Below are 11,188 nucleotides of genomic sequence, written 5' to 3'. Positions count from 1 at the left end.
GCCGGTTCAAGGAAAGTCCCGCCTTTCAGGAGAAACAGCCAATCAGCTTGCAAAGGAGGGTCAGTGTAGGCAGAGCTATGGCTCTGAGTGTAGGTAAGCCCCCCGTCGCTGTGAGTTCAGGCAGCTCGTCGGAGCAGCTGATGTTAAAACATATCTGCATATACAGCGATTTTTCTAAAAGAAAGGTAACGGTAGGTTAATGGAAACTATGATGAGATTTTTCTGATAGCTGCTTAAAAATACTCGTCTCCGAAATAAAACACACAGATTAAACCTCTTAAAATAAAATAAAAAATAAAGTTTGTGACTCAGTTTAACTAGAAATGTGTAGAGGACCGAAATGAACTGAACTGATCAGGAGTGATCAAAAGAAAGAAGTATTAATTAAAAATTATTAATTTAGTAGGCCCATTAGGACTAATTTTTACTGATAGAATATATCTGGTCCATGTCCTTTTAGTAAAAGCTCATGATACTATTTTTAGGTCACCAACAGTCATTTTGCAGAATTTGTGCACCTTTTGTTCAATTTTAAATCCATTAAATAAATAAAAAATATATCATATAAAAGAGTGCATTATGCCAAAAAAAGACATGAAATCTTAACCTTTTTTTAAATATCTAGAAAAGGGGTTTTAATTTGGCTGTATTAAAAGAATTACATATGTAGGAATGTCCACAACATTTCAGATTCTGATAATCTAATTGTAGTCTGTAAGTGTTTCACAGGTGGTTATTTTAGATTTTTTTAAACCTGTCTTAAAATGTAAGGGATACTGAACCTTCGTTGGGATGGTGGGCTGGTGGGAGTGGACAGAGGAAAATGTCCCTTATTTTTAAATCTAAAACTTGACAGGTATGGTCAGTAGTATGATCAGAAGTAGGGTAGTAGGGTGAGTAAGGTGGCAAGTAGTGTGGTCAGTTGTATGAATGGTAGTATGGTCAGTTGAATGGTAAGTAGTGTGGTCAAAAATATGAGCAGAAGTAGGGTGAGTAAAATGGTCAGTTGTTTGGTCAGCAGAACGGACAGCTATAGCGTCAAAAGTATGTTCAAAAGTATGCTCAGTAGTAGGATCAGCAGTAGGGTCAGTAGTATGGTCGGTAGTATGGTCAGTAATAGAATCAGCAGTGTGGTCAGTACTGTGGTGAGTGGTGTGGTCACTAGAAGGGTCAGTAGTCAGGTCAGTAGTAATCTCAGTAGAGAGGTCTGTAGTATTACTCAGTAGAAAGTTTAATTGTGTGGTCTGTAGTATGGCCAGTAGTGTGGTCAGTAGTATGATCAGTAGTACAGTCAGTGCTGTAAGTAGTAGTATGATCAGTTGTAGGGTCAGTGCTGTGGTCAGTTGTTGGCGATGTAGATGATTTTATATCGCTCCATCATCTCAATGTCCTTCTCCAGCTGCTTCATCTTCATCTCCAGATGCTCCTTCCTGTTCTTTTTGGAGGCTGTATCCGTGACGAGCGAAAGCTTCTGGAACTGGTGGTGGAGTTCATCCCAGTTCTTCTTCAGACCCTGCAGACAGAACTAGACCCTTTAAACCCTAAAGACCAGTACTTCAATATATCATCCTCAAACTACAAAAGGTTTTATTAGTTAGATATACTTTATATAACTTTATATTTAATAGTTATATATATAAAAGTTTACTGAATCATTTACAAACTAAAAATAATAAAAACTTTCATGTAATGAATTACATGCTCTGTGATTAAATTATTTAAGTTTTCAGATTTGTCCATTTTTGTATCTTGTAACACAAATTTGATGATATAATCCAACTAGCAAAATGCAAAAATGGAAAAATCAGAAAAGATACATTTTTTTTTTCATTTTTCGTGAAATTACAATTGTGAGGGGCAGAGATGAAAAAAAAAATTGAAAAAATGGAGGCAGACCTGCAGGATTTGCTGTCGTTCCTCCTCTGGGAGTTGTTTCATCGCTCCCTGCTTCATCCTCTCCTTCACATAGTTATCATACTCCTCCTGCTCCCTCCGAGTCTCCTCACGCCTCTGCTGCAGATACTCCGGAGTCTGACCGTAGTCCTGTACACACACACACACACTTTGTGTCATGTTTCCTCTTTCAAAGTTGTTAAAGGTGGAATATGGAGCTACATTAGCATTTATTTCATTAAAAGCTCTGAGATAAACTCAGTAACTCAGCACATTAAAATATTCCAATTTAAAAAGCATCAAAACCACACATAGATAATATTATACAGACAAAAAAGCTCTATTCTGTTTTCCAGGCCTTTTATTACTGTCAATCATTGCTGATAGCCAATTACATCATCCTTCAGTCAAAACCTACTGTAAGTACTCTCATCACCTTTTTCTTGATGTACTTGGAGACCAGGCCGGAGTTCTCCAGCAGCTGTTTATCTCCGTTTCGGGTGTCAGTGTAAGTGGGCTGTGGTTTCCGGGGAACAGCCATGATGTTCTCGATGACATTGCTCTTCACAAAGTTTTTCTTGGTGTGGACGCCCATGGGCGGATAGTCAGTTCTAGCAGGAACCTGAGGCTTCTTAGAGTGACCCTCATCTCCATAAGAGAAAGGCTTCTCTGTAGAAACAGTGGAGTATATCATATATCATATATCATATATAAGCTTTTACAGCTTCTACATGTACATTTATCCATTTATACCTTTTAATATAAACCTTTTACAGCTAGTCTAGTCTTGGAACGCTATTAAAATAGCCTAAAACACATTTTATTTCAACGTTCAATAAATTAGCTTAAATCACACATTTTGGACATAGGCCATTATCCTAAATGGTTAGAATTAAATGAAAGCAAGAGGTTGGGTCTTTTCGGACTGGGCCAAGTTGTGGGGTCAGTTTCTCATACATATATATAGTATCTGACGTATGATGATGTTGCTGTGTGTTTCTACCTACTGCATAGAAGCATGATATCCTGTATTTCTGTGTAATCCAATAAAGTACATTTAATTTAAATGAAATTATGGTAAATGCTCAGTGTATAAATACAATATATGAACAAAAGTGTTGGGACACCTTATCATTCATCATAGTTTCTTCTGAAATTAAGGGTATTAAAAAGAGTTTATCCTGCTTTTGTTGGAGTAACTGTCTCTACTGTCCAATGAAGACGTTTTACATGTTTTTTAGTGCATGGTTGAGAGGATTTGATTGCAATCAGGGACAAGTATTAATGAGGTCAGGATGTGGAGGATCATCACCCCGTTTCATCCCAAACTCCCCAACTCATCCCATCCAAAAGTTGCACATCTGTGTCAGTAATGAGTGCAACTTAAAGTAGTTTGAATCTTTCACAATTTAACATAAAGTTATTTAACAAATAAACTTAAATAAAGAACGAATATCTGGATTGGTTTTGCTTACTCTCCGGGAGTCTGGGCTCTTTGGAGTGCTTTAGGAGGTATTTATCTGGAGAGGGTACGTCCACTTTCGGTGGTCCCATAGTCTTGCTGGAGGCTTTGTTTAGCTGCTTCTCATGCTTCACTTGTTCTCTAAACTTGGATATATATCTGAAAAAGCAAACAAATAATTATTAATAATTAAATGACACAGCCCAAATTACAGAGCAATGCAATATAGCAGACCGTAGGGTCTTCTCCAATAAAAATAACCGATGTATTCTTATTTTAATCACATTTATACACTTTTATATTTGGTACACAACAGGCCACTGTTGCCCTTCCTTTTTAACTTTCTGTGTTTTAACTGCTTGTAAATGGTTTACAGCCTAAAAAAAATAAAATTATAAACTTCTTTATGAAACATTTATAAAAGAGCCTTATTTTAAACTTTTTTTTAGTAAACTTTAAAAGAAGCAATGAAAGAGCAGGTGTCCAAACACTTCTGTAATAAATGTAATAAATGTAATAAGTGTATACATGTAACAAGTGTAATAAATGTTATAAGTGTAATAAATGTTATAAGTGTAATAAATGTAATAAGTGTAATACATGTACACTCTAAAAAACAGTACTTTTTTGTACTCAAAGGTACACTCTTCATAATTGTACCCTCAAAGGTACAATATTGGTCTTTACAGGGTCAGATTTGTTCCCTCTGAAGTACAAAGTCATTTCTAACAGCAATAAGTACAGATTTGTACCATTTAACCAGCCAAAAGGTACATCCAGTATTCTGTATCACTGTACTAATAAACAATAAATATTTTAATTGCACACTTTTTTTTGAAAGCCAGACAATTTTGGATAATCACGTCTTTGAGCCATTTTTAGTTGATGATAATGTTTATAATTTTTATAATCTTTACTGCCACAAAAACCATGGGTACAAAAAAGGACTTTCACTGAAAGGTACTTTTTTGTACCTCAATATAAGGTACAGCCCCAGCGACAAGCTTTGTACCCTTTTAAGTACAAATCTGTACTTACTTTTCTTAGTGTGTAATACGTTTAATAAATGTAATAAGTGTAATAAATTGAATACATTAATTACATGTATACATGTAATAAGTGTAATAAATGTAATAAATTGAATATATGTAATAAATGTAATAAATGTGATAAATGAATTTACCTGGGTGGTTTGTAGATTTTCTCCTCCTCTCTGGAGATGAGGTTATAGGTGCTCTCCAGAGGATATATAGTTTTCGACATGCTGGACTGTAGAGCAGAGGAAAAGGTGACCTTTATATAGTAGTTTCAGTGATCAGTAGCCCGTCTGGAGCTCAGCGCGATGTTTATAACGCGTTTCCAGGCAACGGCTGTCACGTCGCAGCCAGAGCCATGACGTCACAGCTACGTTCTCTGGAGTACAAACCTAAAAACATTATTATTTAAGTTTATATTTTGTATTACTGAATATTACGTACAAATACACGTTGCTTTAAAAAAAATGTTGATTACACGTTTATTTAAGACAACAGTTGCCACGTGACAGCGCCGTTTATTTAAACAGACAAATAAACACTCAATATTGTTTTTATAGTTTTGTTATTTTATTATAAAATAAAATATAAATATAACGTACACATGCCTTTCTAGGCAACGATTGTCACGTGACAGCGCTATTCCCTGGAACAAAAATTAAAAACATATTGAACATAATTTACAATGTTATTATTTTTTTATCGAAATAGATAAAATATAAATATTACCTACAAATACACGTCGATATTCAAAAAATTGATTACACCCTTTTAAGGAAAAAAGGTTGGCAAGTGACTGTGCCATTTAATTTTTCCTATAAAAAAAACAAAACAAAAATAAGTATACATTTCACGGAAAAATATATAATATTTTTTTGAATAAATAAAATCAACGTTTTAAAAATAGTGAAATTTATTTAAAATAACGGCGACGTCACCTGGCAACAGTAATCCTGAAAATAAAAATATTTTTTTACACAATAAAATAAAATAAAATAAAATAACACAAAATAATTTATATTTTATGTTGTTAAAAACTAAAAGTAAATCTACAGATAAGAACACGTTGAAATAAAAAATAAAATTATTAAACTATTTGTTTTTCAGAGTCTGTATCACGTGACGGGCGCGTGTCCCTGCGCGGGTGCCGTACTGCAGCAGCTGCGTGATCAGTGTGTACATGCAGCACATGGAGCAGAGCGGTGTTAAACCAGCGGGTTTATAAAGTTTTACAGCGTTTTCAGGTACATTTATCCATTTAAACCTTTAATATAAAGCGGTTACAGCTTCTACACGTATATTAATCCATTTATACATTTAATATAAAGCGGTTACAGCTTCTACAAGTATCTTAATCCATTTATACATTTAATCTAAAGCGGTTACAGCTTCTACACGTATATTTATCCATTTATACCTTTAATATGAAGCTTTCACAGAGTTAACAGGTACATGTATCCAGCTTCTGCAGGTACATTTATCTATTTTTACCTTTAATGTAAAGGTTTTTACATCTTCTACAGGTACATTCATCCTTTTAAACTTTTAATATGAAGCTTTTACAACTTCTACAGGTACATTTATTCATTTAAACCTTTAATATAAGACTTTTTACAACTTTTACAGGTATATTTATCCATTTATACCTTTAATATAACGCTTTTCCAGCTTCTGCAGGTACATGTATCTATTTATACAAGCTTTTACAGCTTCTACAGGTATATTTATCGGTTTATATCTTTAATATAAAGCTTTAACAGCTTCTACAGGTATATTTATCGCTTTATATCTTTAATATAAAGCTTTAACAGCTTCGACAGGTACATTTATCCATTTATACCTTTAATATGAAGCTTTTACAACTTCTGCAGGTACATTTATTCATTTAAACCTTTAATATAAAGCTTTTACAGCTTTTACAGGTATATTTATCCATTTATACCATTAATACAAAGTGTTTACAGCTTTTACAGGTACATTTATCCATGTGTACCTTTAATGTAAAGCTTTTTACAGCTTCTACAGGTACATTTATCCACTTATACCTTTTAGCTAAAAGCTATACCCAGCAAACATGCCCACACTGGGCCAATGAGGGCCCAATGTGGGCCAACACATCGGCCCCGTATGGGCAGCCCACATCGGGCCATTGGGGATTTGCACATCGGTGCGGTATCGGCCCCACGCCATCGGCCCCATATGGGCAGCCCACATCGGGCCATTGGGGACTTGCACGTTGGTGCGGTATCGGCCCCACGCCATCGGCCCCATATGGGCAGCCCACATCGGGCCATTGGGGATTTGCACATCGGTGCGGTATCGGCCCCACGCCATCGGCCCCATATGGGCAGCCCAAATCGGACCATTGGGGATTTGCACGTCGGTGCAGTATCGCCCCCATATGGGCAGCCCACTTAGGGCCAACGGAGATTTGCTCATCGGGACGGCACCAGCACCATGGCGTCGGCCCATTTCAGGCAGCCCACATTGGGCCAATGGAGATTTGCTCACCAGTATAGCGTCGGCCCCACGGCGTGGGCCCTTTTCAGGCAGCCCACATTTGGCCAGCGAAGATTTACTCCTCTATACAAAATCAACACCAAAGCATTGGCCCATTGGGCCAACAGAGATTTGCAGAGCTCTAACACACACACACACACACACACACACACACTGACTCATGCCCTCAGTGGAAAACCAATTGTGGCCCCAAATTTTTAGAACTGTGCAATATTGAACAGAGAACACTTTTCAAGGAAGAAAATTTAAAGCTGTGCTATTGGCACTTTGACATTTTTTGCAACTGGCTGTAAAACAATTAAATAAATAACACAATTTAAAGTGTATAGTAAATTAATTAATTTATTACAAAGTATCATGTATGAAATATAAAGAACACACAACATTATTTAAGTAAATTACTTAATAATAAATCCCAAATTTATATTTTAGCATGTAGATAAACATGTACTGCATAAATATCTCCATTTGCAAAAACAGTATTTATAATAAACAGTATGATATAAATATCAAACATAATACAAAATAACAAAGAATTATACAACTTAAATTAATATATATATATATATATATATATATATATATATATAAACATCAATAAAAACAGCAAATCATATTCTTGAATAAATACTTAAATGCACTAGACTGATGTAGTAGATGAATAATAAACTGATACTATTATTGCTACTGGAACAAAGCCTCTGGGGTGGGTTTCCCGAAAACAGTCAACCTTAGCCAATAACAAATGACGTGAGTAAAGAACGAGCCAGTTCTGCGAGTGTTTCCCAAAGAGCTTCGCAACGTGAAAATTAACAAAGGAGGTTAAAGAACATCTTTGTTGACTCCTCCCCCGAAACAGCGCGCTCAATCGATCCACAAATATCGATTATTATGCAGTATTTATTCAGTATTACACCATAAAAATGTAAAAAAAGTGTTGTAATCATCAATATTATACATATTTTGAAATTTAAATTACAAAAGGATGTACTTTGGCATTAATAAAATACTCCTAAAGATACATATGACTAAATAAATAAGTCATATGTTTATATATAAATGTTTAATAAAAATTAAACTTTTTTTACTTTTTAAAACTATTATTGTTAATATATATATATTATATTAATAGATATTGTACTAATATTATTAATAGTAATATTGATAATATTAATTTATTATTATTATAATTATTAATAATATAAAAATAATATAATAATACATATACGTATGTTCCGGTGTGTGTGTGTATATATATATATATATATATATATATATATGTATATATATATATATATATATATATATATATATATATATACACACACACACACACACTCTGTAAAGCTCCAGCTCATCCTAAATCACCATCTCAGTTGGGTTTAGGTCAGGGGATTGTAAAGGCCATGCACCTTTTTGTTAACTTTTGTTAATTCCATATGCGTCAATTAATTATTTTCATAGTTTTAATATTAATCGACAATGTAAAAAAAAAAAACATTAAATGAGACGTGTCAACTGACTGGTATTTATATATTTGCGAGCTGACACACCCCAGAGTTTGCCCAGATGAACGGCCACAATGTTGGTTAGAAGCATCTAAATAAAGAATAATATTAAATATTACCTGCACATTCACCGATACCCTTTACAATACGTGTAGGTGTGATTAAAGACACCGCAGGCGTCCCCTGCACCGGACCTACAGTACCAGGGATTTTCCCAATAGCATGGAAATATATTGTATTGTGCTGTAATTCCCGGTCTGGTGGGAATTGTGTATATTTGCGTGTATTCCACAGTAACAGCCTGATTACAGAATCCACGGACTTGGTGACTTTGCATCTTTGCTTAGACCGTGAGCATCATCTACAGGAATCTGGATTTTAATAATTTATGGGTTTGATTGGTCAATTCCAGTATGCCCAGTCAGACTACAAGCCACAGACAAAGTTGGCATTATAATATAATATAATATAATATAATATAACTCATTCACTCACTGGCTGGAGTCTATACCAGCCGGGATCGGGCTGAAGGCAGAATACACCCTGGACAGGCCGCCAATCCATCGCAGGGCAGACAGACACACAGACACATCCACTCACACCTAAGGGGCAATTTTTATCCGACATCCAATTAGCTTTGGACTGTGGGAGGAAACCGGAGCACCCGCAGACACGTCAAATAATATAATATAATATAATATAATATAATATAATATAATATAATATTAATTATTATAATAATTTTTTATATATATATATATATATATATATATATATATATAATTTGTTATAATTAATAGTAACAAAATATAATTGCTTCAACAAGGGAAATTATAATTTTTCTCCCTCAAAATTGGCGGTCCCTGGTGTTTAAGGTGCTGAACTGCAAGTAGAGATCCCTTAAAGAAGCTCTTAAGGTGCTTGCACACTGAACGCGGTATGCCGCGCGGCATTCCGCTGTGCTGCCGCTCTGCTCTACGCTGGTCAGTTGCGGGTGCGTTGCGCTGCTGCTGACGCCAAGCGTCTCCTGCTGATAATAGGCGGAGTTTTCTAAAACCCATCACCTCTGTGAGCGGTGTTTTGTAGTTTTGAGTCTCTACAGCCTCTGTGGATCTGTATATGTTTCCCAGCCTCAGAACAAAGCTCTGATTCTTCTCTTCCTCCTGTTATCTCTATATGAGTGTAGGGAAGTGATGTACAGCTGAGGGGATTCACTAATCGCTATTATTAGTCTCTCGCGCACGTTTATTGTTGTTTGGACTACAGTTTCTCTCTAGTCGCGTGAGTTCACGTCATGCGTTTTCTGCCGAGGTACCGCTTGCCGCGAGGTCAAAGTTGAACCATGTTGAACTTTGCCCGCGGTAAGCGGTAGCGCGGTGGAGGCGTGGTTATGGGCGGGGAAACGCGCCGCTTTCCGCTCTGCTCCGCGGCAGCGACGCACCGCTCTACCGCTCTAGACACTATTGAATCCTATGGGGGTCAGCGTACCGCGCCGCACCTACCGCGTGCAGTGTGCAAGCACCTTTAAGAATAATGACTGGGTGAGGGCACTCGTTAATCTGCGAGCGAGTTTACGTAGTACTTTAGTTACGCACGGGTTTGGGAAACACTCTTTAATTAACGATCAATCTTAAGTACGAGTTAACAAAGTTCTTAGCGTTACGAAGCTTTCAGGAAACCCACCCCTGATCTCTATTATTAATTTTATTCCTCTTGCTTGTAGACTTGGAACCAAAATGTCATCCCAATCAAACCAGTAAAAAAAAATTCTAATTGAATATAACATTAGTTTTTGCATTAAGTTTTTTATCTCACAGCAATAATAATGAAGGAGAAAATAGACACATGTATTTTACATAAATAGAACAGATATAGTTAATCATAATATCAAAAATGAATATTGTTTATGCATTAATATAGCATAGATCATAAATTAACTATTTTTTTGAAGAGACTGCATGAGACGATGCTTCCGTCCACCTGAACGGTCCCGTGCATTCCAAAGCCAAACCTTTGCAACCTGCTCGATCTCTGCATCCTTTGGTGGTGGCATGATTGATCTTCTCACGGCCTCTTAAAATAATAATATAGAGATATGAGAATGCAGTCAGGTAAATACTACATCTGTTAGTGTCTTTTCATGTACAATGCTTAATTTTAGAGAAATTTGCAGACTGTATTTGATTACAGTGATTCTTATATAGTGATAGTTTGAATTTGAATTTGAATTTCTTCAGGCTATTCATGGTGAAACATAAATAGCCTTTACAGTCACTGTGTGTGACTGGTAGTTACATTCTATAAACATGTGAGGTGGCCGATATCAGGATATCAGGTTCACAAAAATACCAAAACTTTTTAAAATGATATCTTTCCCTTAGCTTAGCTGGATATCTTTCCCTTAGCTTAACTGGCTATATTTCCGTTAGCTTAGCTGGATATCTTTCCCTTAGCTTAACTGGCTATATTTTCGTTAGCTTAGCTGGCTAGCTTTCCGTTAGCTTAACTGGCTATCTTTCCCTTAGCTTAACTGGCTATCTTTCCCTTAGCTTAAGTGGATATCTTTCCATTTTCCATTTCCCTTAATATTTCCCTTAGCAAGCCATTGTTCCCTTAGCTGGTTATTGTTGACATACTTGGATATAAAGTTAACTTACTTAACAGCAGTCTTTCTCCAAGAGCCGAGATAAGCTGCCAACTTGGGAGCCCCTTTTGTTATTTAAATGTGAGGTAAATTCTCATTCTAACTTAGCACAATGCTAACTTTTTTT

The 11,188-nt window shown here is 35.8% G+C and overlaps 1 protein-coding gene across 1 annotated transcript; it reads right to left on the bottom strand.

The window, feature by feature from the left end:
* Positions 1 to 857: 857 nt before the first annotated feature.
* Positions 858 to 4,709, bottom strand: LOC111193921 (enkurin). The gene is made up of 5 exons (XM_022676376.2): positions 4,539 to 4,709; positions 3,369 to 3,514; positions 2,330 to 2,562; positions 1,897 to 2,043; positions 858 to 1,513 (listed from the first exon to the last, which is right to left on the bottom strand). The coding sequence occupies exons 1-5, from the start codon at positions 4,616 to 4,618 to the stop codon at positions 1,340 to 1,342; spliced, it is 780 nt and encodes a 259-aa protein (XP_022532097.1). The 5' UTR covers positions 4,619 to 4,709; the 3' UTR covers positions 858 to 1,339.
* Positions 4,710 to 11,188: the final 6,479 nt, after the last annotated feature.

This window comes from Astyanax mexicanus, chromosome 17, assembly GCF_023375975.1.
Source record: "Astyanax mexicanus isolate ESR-SI-001 chromosome 17, AstMex3_surface, whole genome shotgun sequence".
Classification (NCBI taxonomy): domain Eukaryota; kingdom Metazoa; phylum Chordata; class Actinopteri; order Characiformes; family Acestrorhamphidae; genus Astyanax; species Astyanax mexicanus.
Note: the sequence above shows the minus strand (reverse complement) of the source record. Positions and strands in the feature narration are given on the sequence as shown.

Coding starts and splice junctions, on each gene's coding strand:
- LOC111193921 (XM_022676376.2), bottom strand. CDS start 4,618: ATGTCGAAAACTATATATCCTCTGGAGAGCACCTATAACCTCATCTCC. Junction 3,515..4,538: donor AAAATCTACAAACCACCCAG/GTAAATTCATTT, acceptor TTGCTTTTTCAG/ATATATATCCAAGTTTAGAG. Junction 2,563..3,368: donor AGAGCCCAGACTCCCGGAGA/GTAAGCAAAACC, acceptor CTGTTTCTACAG/AGAAGCCTTTCTCTTATGGA.